General features: G+C 30.2%; 2 protein-coding genes across 2 annotated transcripts; both read left to right on the plus strand.

Annotated features, from left to right (window-relative positions):
- The first annotated feature begins 1,217 nt into the window (after positions 1-1,217).
- Positions 1,218-5,411, plus strand: LOC105154105 (uncharacterized). The gene is made up of 5 exons (XM_011069401.2): positions 1,218-1,389; positions 2,472-2,554; positions 3,992-4,225; positions 4,773-4,916; positions 5,109-5,411. The coding sequence occupies exons 1-5, from the start codon at positions 1,218-1,220 to the stop codon at positions 5,274-5,276; spliced, it is 801 nt and encodes a 266-aa protein (XP_011067703.2). The 3' UTR covers positions 5,277-5,411.
- Positions 5,412-10,419: 5,008 nt separating this feature from the next.
- Positions 10,420-18,488, plus strand: LOC105154106 (uncharacterized). Its single transcript, XM_011069402.2, has 5 exons — positions 10,420-10,634; positions 11,816-12,203; positions 12,852-15,448; positions 16,379-16,612; positions 17,037-18,488. The coding sequence occupies exons 1-5, from the start codon at positions 10,581-10,583 to the stop codon at positions 17,370-17,372; spliced, it is 3,609 nt and encodes a 1,202-aa protein (XP_011067704.1). The 5' UTR covers positions 10,420-10,580; the 3' UTR covers positions 17,373-18,488.
- Positions 18,489-19,259: the final 771 nt, after the last annotated feature.

The raw sequence follows: 19,259 nt of genomic DNA on the forward strand, positions 1-19,259 counted from the left end.
ATTCAGCACGTACACATAGAGCGCATTAATAATTCTAATTATGCGGCAGATAAATTCATTATGCAGAAATCGTATTAAAATATCCTTTCGTGTGACTTATCGGCTTTTCCATAGTGGTGAAAGGTGAAAATGAAACAGGGAAAGCCGAGAGTTGCTTCATGACGGGATAGACATTTCAGAGAGAAAGAGTAATTATTAACTGTTTGCATGACGGCTTCGTCTCTTCTTGACTGTGTATAATACAAGTTCTGATCGGACTGATATTTGTTCAGTGGCTCATTGTCAGTATCTCAAAAATTTTATATTCAGTCATGGACATATCCCAAGATTCTTTTCGAGGAAGAAAGTTTATTAATTGTTGTTATCTAAATAACAATTTCTTTAATGAATTGATTTTTTGAAATTTATTATTTTTTTTAAATTTATCAATTAATTATTGTAAAGGTCAGAATGTCCTCTTCTTGTTCCTGATTTTAAAAGGAAAAAAAGTATTAGATTTCGTAAAAGTCATAACCTTTATTTCTTTTTTTAAAGAAAGTATAAATAAAATACACTTACGAACGAAATGTATAGTTGTGAATGGAGTACTTATATATTTTAGTAGCGACGCCAAGTGTTTATCCCTTTGCAATATTTTTTATATATTTTCGACCTTTCAGAATAAAAGAGAGAAAACTACAGTGTATAAAATGTATAAGTATATATATATATATATATATATATATATATATATATATATAAAATATAATAAAATATATAAATACGTTTACAAAATTCAAATATGTATTTATATAAATAATAAAACAAAATTGTGTATAAATTGGATTAGATAAATTAAAATATTAAATTAATAATTTAAATTTATTTAAAGCAAGAGGACATTAATAAATTAAAATCTGAAACGTTAATAACCGAAGACGAGAGTAAAATATATTGTTTGCTCACAGTTTTATTGTTCTTGTTCATACCGTGAACAATGAATACGGCGAGTGAAAGTAGCGATAATAATGTAAGAAAACGCATCCTTTTTCCGCGCTGTTATCTTCCGTCCGGAAGAGGAAAGTTCTTTCAGAGACATCAGGAAAAAGATGATTGCCTGGCTGACGGTGGTGAGGAAAAACGTCCGATGAAAGGTAATATCAGCGCAATAAATCGACGCCACGATTGCAGATGCATCTCAGTGCCTCATCTTGTTCTTCGAATTTACTTCTTATTTTATGCGGAACAGTAGCGAAATGACATTATGCGTCGGAGAATTGAGGATACTATGGTTGTTGCTGATCTTGACATTCCTTCTTGATAGCACGTCAGCGATAAGAAAGATCAGCAAAGCTCCAGCTGGATTCCGATACTCCAAGGATTTAATCGCGGAGGCTACGGATCATAAAGGTGAATTACAACTGTCATTTTGTTTGTAAAAACATAAATAAAAATAATAAAGAAACTAAACTAAATAAAATCATTTAATAAATGAAATTTGTAATATAAAGAAATAAAGCAAATATTGCTAAATTTTAGTTGCGAAAATTATATAATATTTTTTGCAGGATTGTCTTTATTTTTGCATATATCCTCTTTCATCCGATAGCAAATGAAATAATTGTTTATGACGTTGATGAGCAGAAATTCAATAGCAAAGCTGCAGTGAATTATACGGATCTGCCGCCGATCGTGCTAATTCATATGTGTCAGAGAATTACAAGCGCACTCGATACTTGCACTGTTTCAATATGTCGCATTTGTAGCATTTAATCTTTAACAATTGATTCGGATCCATTTTTATTTTTGATATCATTACAATTCAAACAATTTTGTTGAAATATACATATTATGTGAGATATATACATATGGCGTGTTCTCATCGCAGTTGATTTATAATTTATTTAAAAAGAAAGTATTCAAACGTTCAAGTACTATTGACAGTAAAGTTTTTACATCTTATACTATTATTTTTCTGTTAACGAAAAAAGCAAACAGTTACATGGAAAGTATGGTTTTGTTAAAGTATTTAAAAATTTAACTTATAGATCTGAAAATAAACGTTATTAGACTATTAAAATAATGTAGGATGCTCAAGCTGATTACTGAAATGTCAAAACGTCTTTTTGCAGCATTGCTCCCTGTTCTTAAATATCCTACATTGATAGTCAAACAAAATTATTTTCAGATCTGCATCTGAGTTTAAGATTTCAACAAAATTGTTCTTTCCGCATAATTTTTTTCCGATATTTCTTTTTTGTTTACCTCGTGGATTGAAAACAATAATATTTGCAAGTATGATGATAACGGATGATCTTGAATTGTGAATGAGAAGCGAAAAGATTCGATTTATTCTGATTTTCCTTCTTAGGATAAATAATCTCCTTTTTGACGCACAAATTATTCATTAAACGAAAGCGAGAGCGTTGTTTCTCATCAATAATAAAAATTCAATATAGCTTTATTTATATTTTATTATATATTTCGGACAGGCGGCGACAGACATCATGAGGAGGGTGCCGGCTCGAAGCACGACGAGGATCATCACAATGTGCACGGTCATAAGGATGATAAGGTATCTATGACACTTCGTTTTCCAGCTGCTATTGACGTTCAGGCCATTGCCATCTATGTGTTGTCAACGCTTTCTTTCTTTTTTTATTACTTGTAATATAATCACCACAGGGCTTCGTATCTCCTAGTTCACAATCATGAGAATATATATTGCATAGTTTTTTCTTTTTTGTTACAATTATTATACCTGAAGAACAAGACAGGCTTCGATCTATAAGAAGCATTTGGCGCGCAATTGTAAAGTATGATATTTCATCTCTTTGTATTGAATATTTCTCGATATTGTTTTATATTTCTGCAAATTCCTCTCACTGCAGTGAGAGGAATTCTAATGCATGCATTTGGGGAAAGCGAGCAATGATTTTGTTTCTTTATGTCGGAATTGCGATATTCTATAAACAATACCACGAATTCATCAACGTTTTTTAATAGAACGGAAGCTTCAGCCACAAACCACAATGTCTGACGTGTGTTTGTCAAAATATAAGTAATATATTTTTGTCCTTCATTGTCCGTTATTATTATTATCATGTCAATCCTTCTCTGGAACTGACGTTAAAATCTGTATATGTTACAATTACTGACTGATGGGTCTGTAAAAAACATTTAATTTATGTTAATTAAAAAGGACTAATTAATTTTAAAGAATCAAAAGAACAATTCATATAAAAAAAGAATGTATAATATATTAAGTATATTTTAATACAAATAATCTAAATTTGTAAATGTAACATTAAGATAATTGAATTGTTTGACATTTTTGATAAAGAGATTTATAGTGTATGTTGCCAAATATTTTGTATACTGATAGAGCGGATTAAAAACTAAGTCGAAAAGTCCTCTTTCGCAATATTTAACAAGATATTAATTACAAAAAATTACTGAATGTTGATTTTTAATAATTTTTTACTCAAGTATCAACTTTACAAAAAAACAACAAGAGACAACAATTATTTCTTAATTTTCTTCTCAGAGTTCTAAGAATTTTTTTTAGAATTTTTTATTAACTTTTTAGTATTGCATTTTCTTACTGGTAATTATTTTTACCAATATGAGAAAATGCAATATTAAAAAATTATGAAAAAATTTTCAAAACTCTATGAGAAGAAAATAAATAATTGTCTTATCTCTTGCTGTTTTTTTTTATAAAGTTGATAGTATTTAAATAAAAAATTATTATTGAAAACCAATATTCGGTGATTTTTATTAATTAATATCTTGTTAACTATTGCGAAAATTGCATGGTAGAGGACTCATTGTCAATTTAATCCGTTCTACTAGCATATGAAATATTTGGCGGTCATTCTGCGACATTCTGTATATACGTATGGTGTGCGTGTGTGTGTGTGTGTGTGTATGTGTGTATGTGTGTGTGTGTGTGTTTATGTATATAATATTTTTTAACTTATCAATAACGTATAATTATTGATTGGAAAAGGGTTACAAAGCTTTCCACGAATTTGAGAAAAGCGATAAGGGACACCACGACAAGGAGAAACACAAGCAAGAATATGACGAGGAAGACGGCGAGGAGAAAAAGAATCACGAAGAAGCTGGCCATTATGGTGAGGAACATCATGGCGAAGAAGGTGAAAAGGAAGCAAAATTTGGCGAAGAAGGCAAGCACCAAAAAGGACATAGTACAAAAGGAGAACACAGCGTCTTCAAAAAGGTACAAATCGTGTAATGTACGCATCTCGTTGATCAATACGATTATTGTATATTCTAAATATTTCAAATTAATTTGTTTTGTTAATATCCGTTGTAATTTAGAAAATACATCAATTGTGGTTAATATAATTAAAAACAAGATAGTATATACACTTATACAGATATTAAAGCTTTTCAAGATTACAAGATCAAGCCGTACAAGGCTTCTATTCGACATGACTATCTGGGCTTCTATTATTTACATTTAACATTCTATATATCTTTAAGTTATATGTGTTAACAGGTTGTATCAATATGAATTCTAGAATTATTTTGAAAAATTATAATATTATAATTAATGTTTCATTTTTTAATTTATATAGTTATCCTACTAAAATGATTTATTAGAAATAAACATTATTATAAATGTATTTAATAATGTTATTTTGCAAAATGAAAAATAAAAATATATACATATATACTATATTATAATTATTAGTATAAACATTTTTAATATAAAGATTCTAATATTTGTGAAAATTTTGAATTAACATGTAAATTGTGTCCAGGATGAATATGAGAAAAAGCACGATTTTTATGATGAATATCACGAGGATGGAGGAAGCGAAAAACACGGTGGTTGGCATGAAGAACACGAGGGCAAGAAAGGTGGACATGAAAAGAAGGGTCATCTGCAATCGGGACATCACGAGGTCATTATTTATTAAAATTATTATAGTTATAATAGTCGTAATTATCATACTTATTAATTAATATTAATAATAATCCTAATCATAGTATATCCTAATCATAGTTATATTAAAGTTATTTTCTTTATCATTTCTTTATCAAATGTTTTTAACAACTATTACGTCAATCCAACAGCGATTTCGTTTTTATTTCAGGGTCATCATGGTGGACATAAAAAACATGAGGGAGGTCATCATCATCACGAGAAGAAAGGTCATAAATCGGCAGAGGGACACGATAGTCATCATCAACATGATGAGAAACACGGCCATAAAGACGGACATGCATCAGGACATAAATGGTCGAAATCAAATCATCATTGATGAGACGCGACAAATTTTATATTTACATAATTGTCAAATGCGTTTTATTTACATCCGATTTGTTGAGAATTTTACGGATAGATTGAGGTTGTATATTGAGTGACAAGTACCATGTGCATTGAGCTTATTAATTACTCGAGTGGACACTTACGCTTTATAAATTCACTAAATGTTTAATACTATATACACATTATATTTAGTACAAATTGGTTTATAATACAATTAAACAATTTTTTCTTGTATTTATTTTCATCTGAAGAGTGTATAAAATATTATTAATCTTTATTTAATTGTAAAACATAAAAATAATGAAAATTGTGATGTTGGATTGTCAGATACGCAAGTAATTACATTAAAAAACCTATGTATGTAATAATGTAGGATTAAGAAGACTTATGATGACAGCAACAATCTTATTCTTGTCGTCAAACAAGTGACGTACAAATTTGTTACTAGATTTTTACAATTATAATATATAAGTTTTATTTAATATATGTATAATATAATTTAAATATAAATATAAGTAAAAATATATGTAATATAATAAATGTATAGTCATCTCTCTTACCTTATAGAGCGAGTATAATTTCTCGAACATTGCGTCGTATTGTCACTTTTTTTATTAACTCTGATCGATGGGAAAAGTGAAAATCTTAGCATAAAACTGGTTGCGCTTCAATGCACGTTGTATTGTGCGATTAAACAACTCGTACATTCTGATGCAGATGTATGGCATCAAGGTAATCTTGCGAGTCTTCGTCTTCTTTAGCAAAACTAAAATTCTTACATTTATCTTATTTTAGCACACTTTTATAATTATGATAATTTGATTTTATTTTTAATTGCGATCATTTAGGCAATTGCAATTAAATTTTTTCTGAGATTAATGTCCAATCATATATCCCATCATTTGGCATAAATTTGATTAAAAATTTGAGAGCTACAAAAGGATAAAAGGTTAAAAGGATTACTTTTTATATTATCTAGTAAAAATATAAATTGTTTTCGATTTTCATAGTGTGTATACGTGTTAATTATTTAGTATTATCTTTTTTCTGTTATCTAGTGTTTCTGTAATTAATGTATTTTGCGATGTATTAACACAATTATTTGGTGTAGTATATAATCTCGCTATAATGTAAATATATTACCGAGAGAGGATTGATTGAAACATAATTGTGCCCGATGACTCTATTTTTTGATGAATTTACTATCCAATTTCTAATAATCGATTATTGTATGTACATACAATTAATCTGCCAATGTATGCACGGTGATTAGCTTGATTTTAATGCAAATTTATTTAGATGCTGCTAAGCAATTGTTCCTCAAGTTCGCAATTATATGATGAACAAACACAGAAAGAACAATTTAATAAAAGTATCTAAAAATTTAGCTAGATATAGATCTGAAAATAATTTTGTTGTATTAAAACTACAAAATAATTATATAGAACGCGTGAAATAATATAGATGTTTAATCAGCTTAAAGATTTTTTGTTATTTTCATAATTATTTTAATGATATAACAAGATTATTTTCAGCTTTGTTTCCGGCTAAAAAAAATTTTCAGATTTTCAGATTTTAGCAAAATCATTCTTTAATAACAGAACCATAGATAATAATTAAAATGTACAAACTAGGTAAAAATTTATAATTTAAATTATAAAATTGAAATAATATAGCATAATATAAACAAAATTAAAATGACACCTCACTTTAATTACCTATTTATGTTATGATCGCAACATATAATATATTTACATTATTCCTAAAATTGCAAGTAAAATTAATTTACTTGTTATTAAAAAAAACTGTAAAGTTTTCAGTTGGACATATATATGTTTACAGCTGAAGAAATAAAATGAAATTAAGATATACGCACAAATCTTGTACAAAGCAGGAAAGAAAACGACTTTATATATATATATATAATATGTTATATATTATATAATTGTATATATAAAAAAGAGAAATAAACCTATTACGTTTGCTACTTCTATTATTATCACCAAGGAATTTTTGAGGAGTCTTTAATTTGCATGAGACTGAAAAGATAAGGGAGCCATTTCATACGATGTTTCTATCTTTTCGAGTTTCTCGTGTTCGATTTTTCGAAGTCGTACGTTAAATTTCACACGGGAATAAGAAAGATCGCTGCGTACAATATCGAGGTTAGAAAACATCCGTCGTCGCAAATACCGCTGGGACGATAGATTTATGGGGATTGCATTGAGAGATTGTTAAAGATGACTATTTGCCTGTGTAGAACTCGTAGTTAAAAAACTGTCAAAATGCTTCATGTGCCTGACGAAGTTCATGAATTCCAAGATGGCGAGAAGAAAAAACTGATTCCATGGTCGTATTCATCGATGCGTATTTTATATGGTACCTAAAATCTAGTACCTAAAATTACAGATTATCTTTTGTCCAAAAATCATAAATTTGTAGATTCTTTGGCTAAGAAAACTGATGTTTCTTTGATACCGATTGATGAAAGTAATTATTTCTCGCAAGTTCTCAATTTTTAACATTATAGATCTTTTATCGCTCATATTTTCATGAAAAATTATTATTTGTTAAATATTAACAAAAAAATATTTCAAAAATACTAGATGATTTAAACCTTGCCATTCATTTCATCAGGGCGAGGAGCTGATACTGATCATACCAGTATCGTACCAGCAGAAGTTCAAACCTGGTATCTTTGAAATATATATTTTGTCAATGTTTGACATTTATTTTAACAAAGTCATGAAAATATGAGCGATAAATGTCTACGAAACGTTGTCATTAGCAGTAGATAAAAACATAGCGATAACCCGCAAACCTTTTGGTATCTCTGAAGATAATATTTGTAAAAGCCTAAAAAAACATATATCATATATGTTTCCATATTATTTATATTTATATTTATACCATATTATTTGAAATTGAATAAGAAATACACATATACACATATTAAATTAGAAATATATTATAAAGTTTCTACAATATTTAACTGTAATTTATTTTCTTAAAAGACTTTTTGACTTTCATTTCCAATTTCTTAAAAAAGATAACTGTCTTTAAAAAGATAACTGATTGTTATTTTTCTTAGGGAAAGATCAATTAATTAAGGAATCTATATATAAATTATAAATATAATAATGTATTACATGAAAATTCTGAGTAAATGAATAAAAAGTTACATTAATTAGCAATTGTATCTTTTATTTGTAAATCAAATATTACATTTATTATAACAAATTTAAGTATTATATAATATAAAAAATGTAATAGAATTGTATAACATTATATAATATAAATATTGTATTAATTATTTAATATCGTTTAATCGTTTAATTAACGATATAAACTCTCTTCTAACATTTCAAAATCCCATTGCAGGTGCCTTTTCAAATCGAATTCGTCGAAGTTTCGAAATGTTTTTACCATGACAATTTACTTGCATAATAAATTCTCTTCAATTACGTCTTTTAATTAAGACGCAGTCTGGGGTTACCGAACATTGACGCGGTATGCAACTACAGCTATCCAATTTAGGCTTGAATGCGCGCAGAAATTTGATCGCGTGAAAAGTCGCTCCAAGAAACTTCTTTTCACTTCGGCTGACATAATCAATCTAAATTTTACCTAATCGAATAAATTGTATTTATTATATCTGAAATTACAATATTATTGTCTTAACTGCTTTTAAAAGAACATCATTAAAATTGCTTTAGAAGAATACAATATATGTTAATATTTTCAAAATGAAAAAAGATAAAAAATAAAATATAAATAACAAAGGAAAAAGTATGTATAGACACGTAACAAAATCACAGCAACAAAATAATAGCAACAAAAGTCACATTATAATCACAATAGTCACAAATGTCGTTGTGAGATAATTAAGAGATTATAGTAACATTGATGTTTTAATTTGTGTATGTCATAGCAATGTTACTTTAAGATGTAATTTTCATTACAGCTTCATAATAATATCATAGCGATATGCCGTCACATCTGTGACAAAGCTAACATTCGCACGTCATCATGATTTTACTGTGACTCTTTTTTTATGAGGGAAATAACAGGAAAGAAAGCAATGTTTTTCGATTTATGAAAAAGAATAAAAGGAAAATTAACTGTTAAACTGTGTTCTTCGACGTAGAATTAAAATAATGATTTGCGGTTTATTTTATTTGCAATCAATTCTTGCGTCTAACAATTTGCTCTGTTCGTACAGTATCCTTTGAAATAATTATCTACGTGACACCAGAAACCGCAGGAGATCGTGTGTGACTTTACGCGACGTACATTATTATGATATCCGATATGCAAATGTGCGACATTAATCCGACAGTGGATTATGAAAATCCAACAATGTGATTTCTACGTAGAAATGCAAAATTTATTTGCGTAGCGATCAATGGATTTGTCAACGGCGATTTTGTTTAATTTCGATTGAACAATATTACAAATTCATTTCACTTTCGATAGCCGGGTTTCGTAAGTCATGCGACATTATGCTAAATCGAGTAACGCAGGCGCAGTATATTGCATATAAATGCTAATGTGTTGCAACCACCAGTAAAAATGGCATGAAAGAAATTGTAAATCGTGATGTGGCATACCTTATACGAAAAGAATAATTTTGCTGAAATTTCTAAAAATCTAGCTACATATAAATCATAAAAATGATTTTATTGGAATACGAAAATAATTATTAGGACGCTTAATTGCTTGTTAGAATGTTCAAATTTACTTACTAAGTGGCATTTTAAAAATGAATATAGATAACGCGAAATGCATAGCTTCTATAATGTCAAAATTTTTTGAATTGCTCATCATGCTTGAATTTCTTACACAATAATTTTATTAAATTATTTTAATAGTTTAATAAAATTATTTTCATATCTGTGTGTAGTTAAATTTTTATATACCTCGATATAAACGAAACTATTCTTTCCGTATGGAAATATCATTTCCTCCATGTTACGATACTTGACGCGTAAAAACGTGGCATGTTGCACAATGTCCATTAATAATAGACTAAATAATAAGAGATCGGGATGTGCTTTCAGATATCGGCTTCGGCCGAGCGACGATCTTGTGCAATCAGCAGAGAAAGGAGGAAGCCGAATCGAAGGAGCGATCGATGCAGGACTGATTGTCGGCGGTTCCTTCGACACTTTGAGGTGCCTAATCGCTGTGAAACTGTCATATCATTCGCGAATGGTTTTCTGATAGAGGAAACGGCTCGATATAATTGTCTGGCCGCATCAGGAACGTGGTTCAGTCTTTGTCGCGGATTCGAATAATGAAAACCTTCCGGAAGCTGATAGTCATGGTGCTACTATTGCTAATTTATTTGGTAATATTTTAATCTCAATCCTTCGTCGGTCATAAAAATCTTGCATCTTCCGTCAGATTCTGTGTCTTCGAGCTTCAATGTAGATTTTTGTATTATTCTTAGAAAAATTTAAAAATGTTGTTATTTGTGTAATGTGACAAAAAGCTTTTGGTGTATCTGTGACTATAATTATATATATTACTATAATTATGATTATTATGCTAATGTTATTTTGGTGCCAATTATATATGCAATATATATTTTAAACTATATATATATGTAATATATATTATTTAAAATATGATAAAACTACATTTATAATAATTATTATTACTAACATTATAGCAGAAATAATTACATTTAATTATAGTCACATATCAAAAATTTTTCTCTCAGTAAGAAAGCTTTAAGAGCGAATTTTTATTATCACAGAAGTCGAATCTTAATTTTTTTTAATAAATTTGTTTTCTAGAGATTTCACAATAAAAAAAAGTTTGATCAACAAAAGATCGTCTTAGCGATAAATACAATATAAACACAAAGAATAAAAATAACTATCCGAATTAACCGATATGGATTTGATTAATTTCTCTCGTAGCATGTTGCAATGTTTTGCAATGATAATATACACGCGACAAATGGCAAAATAAATAATTCACAATAAATGAGCAAACGCAAGAGCTGTCAACGGCAAAGATTGGCACATGTTTACGTCAACTTTTAATTAGAATGGTGGAGTAGGAGCGATAAAGTGATATGGTGCCGAATATTGTGAAATATATACAGGGGTCTTGTCTAATCTAATTAATGTGTGACATATTTAACACTAATAAATTTTATCATGTTTATGAGTAATTATTGCTCTTACCGCGTAAGTATATGATAATTGAAGAAAAAATAAAATGATTGTTTTTCAAACAAATTAAAATTTTATTGATATTTTATGATTCATGAAGTAAAGTTTGCAGGATGTGTTTGCTTTATATATAGATGTAAATTTTATTGATCTCCATTAGGTTACAAAGACTTTTCTTTTATTTTGCTATTAATTTTTATCATATAACTATAAAATTATCTTACAAATTAATTTACCTATATTTTTTACAAACTTATATCTAATTATATCTAATTTATTAAACAATTAGGGTTTAATTTACATATTTACAATACAGATTGCATAATCAATATCGATCTATGTGCAGTTAACATTACAAGTTGGTGACGCAGAACGCAACCCCACGAAAATTTCAAACACAAGCGATAGCGAAATTATTTTGGAAGAAGTAATCATTGCCGGAAGTGGAAATAACACCCGCGTAATTGCGAATGCAGTAGCAAAAGATGCATCGAAGCTCGACGATGAGGTATTCTCGCTTTTGTCTAAACGCGAGATACAGGAGAGCAGACGTTCGAAGACATCATCAGATCAGGACGATCAAGATGCGGCACAATCGCGTGCTGCGGTCATTAACGCGAATGAAGAAGATGAGCTGGAAATGATGAGTCATGTGATCGCGAAGTACGAACCGCAGAGACTCACAACGAGAAAGACTAAAAGGAAAATCATCGATGGTTCGAACGATACTCACGGTAAATAAAACAAAATTACTTTTCTTTGACATTATATAGTCTTGGCTATAAGTATAAAGCACTTTCAATTATTGTTGAATTTAGTGTTAAACTCTTTCTTTATTAATAAACTTAAACTCCCAAACAATTTCGATTCATATTAAAGTAAGTTTTATCCATCTTTAGTGGATAAAAACTTACAAGCTAGTATAAATCCGCGAAAAAATATTTTATATATAATTATATAAAATCATATAAAAATATATATAATTATATACAATTATATATAAAATATGTCCATTTATATAAAATTATTTATATATGATTTTATATAATTATATATAAAATATTTTTTCCGAGAAATGTAGTTCCGCATATTTGAATCCTTTTAAACCACGAGTAAAATGTTTGGAAGTTTAAGTTTATTAATCAAGAAAATGTTTAACACTAAATTTTAATCTTATCAACGTTGTGCCTGGATCATTACGCCGTCACTGTTACTTTTATTATTATAATATATTAATTTTTATAAAACCTATTTATAACAATTGCAATATTTTGTTACTATATATATATATGTGTGTGTGTGTGTGTGTGTGTGTGTGTGTGTGTGTGTGTGTGTATGTATGTATGTATGTATGTATATACGTATGTATATTTGTTCCTTAGATGTTCACGATAAGGTTGAAGGATCGATAACAGATATCGAGAGGGCTTACGCCGAGGTGTTGAAAAATATCTCGCGGAAAGCGCCTGAATTGACAGTGAACAATGCTGATGTAGCATTAAATCCCTATTTATCCTTGGCAAAAAAGCAACTGAAGCAAATTTATATTCCGAAGGGAATCCCTTCGGCGATTAACGACAGAGCGGAGAAGTCACATTCCGATGTTGAGCCTACATTTACATTACCTACTTCAAACAGCAAGAAATCGAAAAGATTACTTAAGAAATATTTGCAATTAAATCGCACCGCCACAACTCCACGATTCTCATTAGACGAAGAATCAAATTTCGACGAGGAATCTGCTAGTAGTAAACCAAGCACGCCTGTAGGATATTTCAAGGTTTCCAATGGAAAAACGAAGGTGAAGAACGAATCATTATCTGTACCAACTTCAAACGTTTATTCCGATCCAACGAAGAATCCTAAAACCCGTCATGAATGGGATGTTAAAGACTCTTCAATTCAAACTGTACCTCCATTAACACAATTAAATAATAGCAACTTTAATAACATTATTAATGTAAATAATTTCAAAAATTTGAATGTTTCCAATTATGCGAATACTGATCAATTACCGCAGAAGTACAACATAGTGCCAAGACCATTTTCCATATTACAATCGCCCAATTCATTTGTCATCACAAATGATGCGTCACATAGAAAACCGAGCGTTTTGCCAACGGATTTCAATCGTCAACAACAGATTGTCCGTTCTTCCGCAAACATTCTTCCATTGGTTCTTCCAACAGATCTATTTAATCCGCTCGCGACACGCCGTTATATCCCAATAAAGCGTACGAACCATCTCAATCCTGAAGGAAATTCAGCAACAATTGTTAGCACCGAAGCGAGTTTGCCAACGAGTCCCGTAGGGAAAAAGACTACTCTTACAGATTACAAAACTTTTTATACTGATGTAATTGATACTACGAGAAGTCCTTTGGTCACCGTTAATAATCAGCAAAGTTACGGCTCGTCGGATTATTATGCCATTACTGAGAGTCCCACGGAGCGGACTGTTACGAAGACGAACTTCGCGACGACTTATATACCCAGTCAAACATCCCCTTTGCACACCGCTCAGGGACAGAAGGACTCTCAAATTGTTCGCAAGAAAGATTTCCTACCTACAATCAGCAGCTACAACAGTCTCAGTAATGAGAAATCAAGTTTAAATGAAAACCCTGAAATCGCGTTATATAAAAAATTCTCAAATTTGTATTCAGTTCCTAATGTACTTAATACGCCAAAAGTAATTACTCAAGACTTTAAACAAGCAGTGCAGCCATCGCAACAGCAAGTTTCCACTCTTCCTGACGCAACTTTAAAACCTCTTACTCCTACTTTGTTGAACATCCGACCTATTATTACTTCTAAACCTACACCGTATTACGATAGCAGATCATTCGTTTTGCAAGACGGAAAGCATAAGAAGAACAGCGATGAAAACGTCGGAACGAATGAACAGTCTCGCGTCGAAGACGTTGACGTGACTGAAAAAGAAGATGACGATGTTGAAAATTATAAAACTCAAGTCAATGAAAAAGCTTATAAGACGCCGAATAAACTGAGCGAGAAAAAAGATCGCGAAGAAGAAGAGGAAGATCGTGATCTGCAGCAAAACCATAATTACCAAGACAAACATTATGAATATGATGAAAATGACAGAAGTAGTAAAAATGATGATAGACGCGAAAAATATGAGAATGTTTGGCGTGAGAATAACGACGGTGGAGAGGAAGATGAAACGGAAGAGGAAGAATATGATGATAACATCGACAAAAGTAAAGATGAAGATAATGACGATAATCATCGTCAATACAATAAGTACAGATATGATAGAGATAATTCTGATGAGAAACAACGTGAAAATCCACGCCATGAGAAGTATAACAAACCAAAAGATCGTCGTGATGAACATGATGTTGATCATCGATTTGAAGACAAGAATAAGTATTTGGAATCACTATATAATGATGACGAAATTCATGAGCGGAATAAAGAATATCGCGATCGCTCAGATCAAAAGAAATTAATAGGCAACAACCAATATAAGAAGGATCGACAAAATCGCAAGTACAAAGAATTTGAAGATGAGAGCGTTGCCAAAAACAAACCGTTTACTCCACGTTCTAAAGATCTACGTTCTTATAAACAAGACGAAAGATACGAAGAGGAACAAAGCAATGATGATGATAAGCGGAAATATCACAGTTATGCTTCTCCACGAAGAGACTCGCTTCGCGAAAAGCATCTGAGCGAAGAATCTAGTGAATCTAATCCTACACACATACACGAGGAATATCATCATCAAAGGGTCAAAGATGACCATCGCAGACACGATGGTGAAGATCAGGATAATGGCAAAGAGGAAGCGCGTGATCATGTGCACGGTGAGACTCAGGAACACGCAGAAACCCATAAACATGAAGAGCATGATGGAAAGAAGAAAGATATAAAAAATTACAAGTTTGAAAAAGGTGGCGGCGCAGAACATGAAGAAGAACACCATGGGCATGAGGGAGAGAAAGGCGACAAGGTAAATTGTCTTTTAAATATCGCGTTTGTTTATTAAGCTTTATTTACATTAAAAAAAGAAATCGTGACAATTATATGCAAATTCTGTATTATTCCAGATAGCAAGTTATAATTATTTTGATAATAGCTAATCATTTTAGATTATTTGTTATTTATCTATTTATTATTATGTTATCTATTTAAAATGTATATCTAATCATGAATATCATCTTTTTGACCAATTAATAACGTCATTCATTTAGTCATTTTACTACATATTTATGTCATATTTGTTGATGTCGGATAAATAAAGTATTAGTAACGTCATTAGTAAAAAAATTAATTTAATAATGTCATTAATTTATGCTGCTAATAACAAAAATAATAACGTATTTTCAACAAAATATAGCGCGGCTGTGACAAATTTATATTATTTTTAGAATGATAGGATTAGTTTATGATAATTTTATAGTTTAACAATTAATAATTAATGCTTTAACGGATATAAATTCAATAATATATATAATTTCCAGACTAAAAGAGCCGAAATTGATAAACGCTAATTATTATTCAACATCCATACATATAAAATACATAATCAAATGTTTCGACTTTGAATATGGTCCTCATCAGTGAATATATAATACCTAAATGTTCTTTACTCGTATCCCAATATCTTCAAAAATTCATAGTCAACCATGTATACAAACAGAAAATCATTATTAAATTTATATATACTGCCAAAATTATATTTACAGACAAAAACATAATGGAATTATACATTCTAAATTCTTTAAAGTAGTTTCTCTAAAGAGTGAAATTCTACTTTAAAGAATTTAGTTTCTCTAAAGAGTGAAATTCTACTTTAAATAATTTTGGCAGTATAAATTTAATAATGATTTTCTATTTGTACATGGCAGTATAAATTTAATAATGATTTTCTGTTTCGTAGGGGTATAAAGTCTGGCACGAAAACGAGAAGGCTGAGAAGGGACATCACGATAAGGAGCATGCCAGCAAACAGTATGATGAAAAAGCCGGCGAAGAGAAGAAACACGAGGAAGAGGGTGGATATCACGAGGAACATAAGCATGGTGAAGGAGGCAAGAAGACAGCTGAATTTGGCGAAAAAGGCGAACACAAGAAGGGTCACAGCACTCATGGGGAACATTCCGTACATAAAAAGGTAACGTATATCGTACATAAATTAAGTTCTTATTCAAATAGAACCCTAAAATTTTTGTTAGAATTTTTTATATAATATAATTTTTCAGAATTTCTGAAAATGAAAAAAAATTTTTTTATAATTTTATAAGTTTCTAAAAAATTTCTTTCATTTTTTAAATAAAAATTGCAATATTTTTTAGAAGTATTAAGAAAGAAAGTCTATATCTTTTCTAGAATTAAAAATATTTAAAGAGATTTGTAAAACTTATTGTTCTATAATTTCTGAAGAAAACTTATAAAATCTGAAAAGTTTAAGATATTTTTTCAAAAATTTTTATAAAATACGACAAATTCTTAAAAATATTGTAATATATAATGAGAATTTTTTTTCATCAGGAAAACATTGCGATTATGGAATTATTTCATTATTGTTAATTTTGTAGGACGAATACGAAAAGAAGACAGAGTTCTTTGATGAATTTAACGAAGATGGTGGCATAGAGAAGCACGGCGAACACCATCACGATCATGAATCGGAGAAGGGCGGCCACGAGAAAAAGGGCCACCACGACAGTTCGGATCACGAGGAGAAATATGGCAAGGAGGGGAAGCACGAGAAAGGCGGTCATCATCACGAGCACAAGGGCCATAAAGTCGACGAAGGCCATGACCATCATTACGATCACCATCATAAGCATGGCAAGAAAGAGGGACACGAGCATGGGAAAAAATGGAGCTTCAAGAAAGGCGATGGTGATGACCATAAGCATAATCGCTGAAGCGAAAGATGAGAGTAGTAATTTTGCAATTGTCGTGATCATTATGTACCATACTTTAAGTCTTTTTTTTATAGCTAAACTAGTATATGTATTTAAAGTGAAATAAGGGTGAGTCGATCATAAATATGTTTTAAAGTTTCATGAACGTATTTCGTTCATAAAATTATAAAATATATTTATAGATTCATTCTGTATGTTTGAAATTTGGCGAAAGCAAGAAGGAAAATTTTAGTACAGTCTAATGATAGAAAACAAACTGATATTGCGAATTTGGAAATGATCAATGTTGCGTTGATCAACATTAACGTCGCGCGCACGATCGCGTATAATCGACATGCTATATATATTACTTTAGGAGGCGGTTGTTATTGCCCGCCTGTGGTTGTTATTACCTATATTGATCACCTACGATTGAGATATATGATATGCACTTTAGCTTACATTGTTATATGTCTAGCTTCAGTTAAGCAAGCATGAATAATTGAAATGTCACACTGACTGTTACAATAATTTAGGCGGAAATAACCGATTGACCTCTGCATTGAATTTCCTGCAAATCTGTAAAACTCGTATTGTGGATAAATTTTTCTTATTCAGTGACAATTTATTTGTACATCATTCGAACGTCTCGCAATGTATTGGAAGAAAAGCTGAGAAGAAGATTCGAAAGGCAGTTAATTACTATCTAGCAGATAAGATGTTGAATATTAATGGGTCGGTTTTACCAACGTGGATTACTTGATTGATCGATTAACTTCGTTATCACAATGCCAACAGCAAGACTTTAAAATTTGTCTTAATTAATTCTAACTCATTCAACTAAGGAAAAAGAGTAACAGATAATTAGAAATATAAATACGTTTCGAGTACTTTTACATATTTTGTAATAGATTTATTGTCAAGAAATTATGTTAGAGTTGATAAGTTTTCAGTTTAGCAGTTGGCAATTCTTAAATTTAATCAGCGGATCAAGTAACTGCAAGCGTTGGTAAAACTAGCCCTTACTATATTATTTGTTAATTTTGTTTTATCTGTTATCATCAAATTTCCCAATATTGTTATATATTAATATTTTCATATTAATAAAAAATGAATAAAAGATGTTTCATTAAAAAATTGTAATTTTCACTTAAAAAACATCACACTTCATAGAATTAAGTTTGCTAAGAAGACATCATACTCTTTAGAATTAATTTTTAATTATTCGAGCTCATCTTGTAGACATATCTTGATCGCTGATGAAATGATATTCCGGTAAATATTCAATAAATATCACGTTTTATTAATCACTCTCAATTAGAGAGTAATGGAATTAATTTAGGAAGCAACACTTTCTTTATTGCGCGCAATTAAAGATGCTAATGATGAAATTTCCTGAAACTGCAGTTTCTGCATTACTTCTGTTAACTCCTTATCTTATCATTTATATTTCCTGTAAATGTTAAAATAACTCCGTTTTACGTCACGTTAAAAGGATTAATACCCACATGGAGATACGACACGAGAATAGGCGGAATAGAACACTTGCGTCTTTTTAGTTCCTTCGATGTGAGGAAACGTTAAAAAATTTCTCTCTCTCTGAGAATTCTCTGAAGTATCATTTAACAAGAATGATTAATAAAAGGAGGATTAATTACGCAAGAGAAATGCAACATTCTCGAGCGCCTTATCTTTGCTTCTCTTGTTCTGTTGCATCACTAATATACACTCTTCATCTTTGTTGCCTCTGAGTACAAGTATTGATCGGTCGAGAATGATATTCAGTCGAGAATTATAGGAGAGAGTTTAACGAGAAAGAATCGTGGATGTAAATGACAGACGATTTACGACCCGTATTTTATTAAAGAAGTTATCAGTCTCTTTGGCAGATAAAAGATTTCAAGTGAA

The sequence above is a fragment of the Acromyrmex echinatior genome, chromosome 6, assembly GCF_024713525.1.
Source record: "Acromyrmex echinatior isolate Ae372 chromosome 6, ASM2471352v2, whole genome shotgun sequence".
Lineage (NCBI taxonomy): Eukaryota > Metazoa > Arthropoda > Insecta > Hymenoptera > Formicidae > Acromyrmex > Acromyrmex echinatior.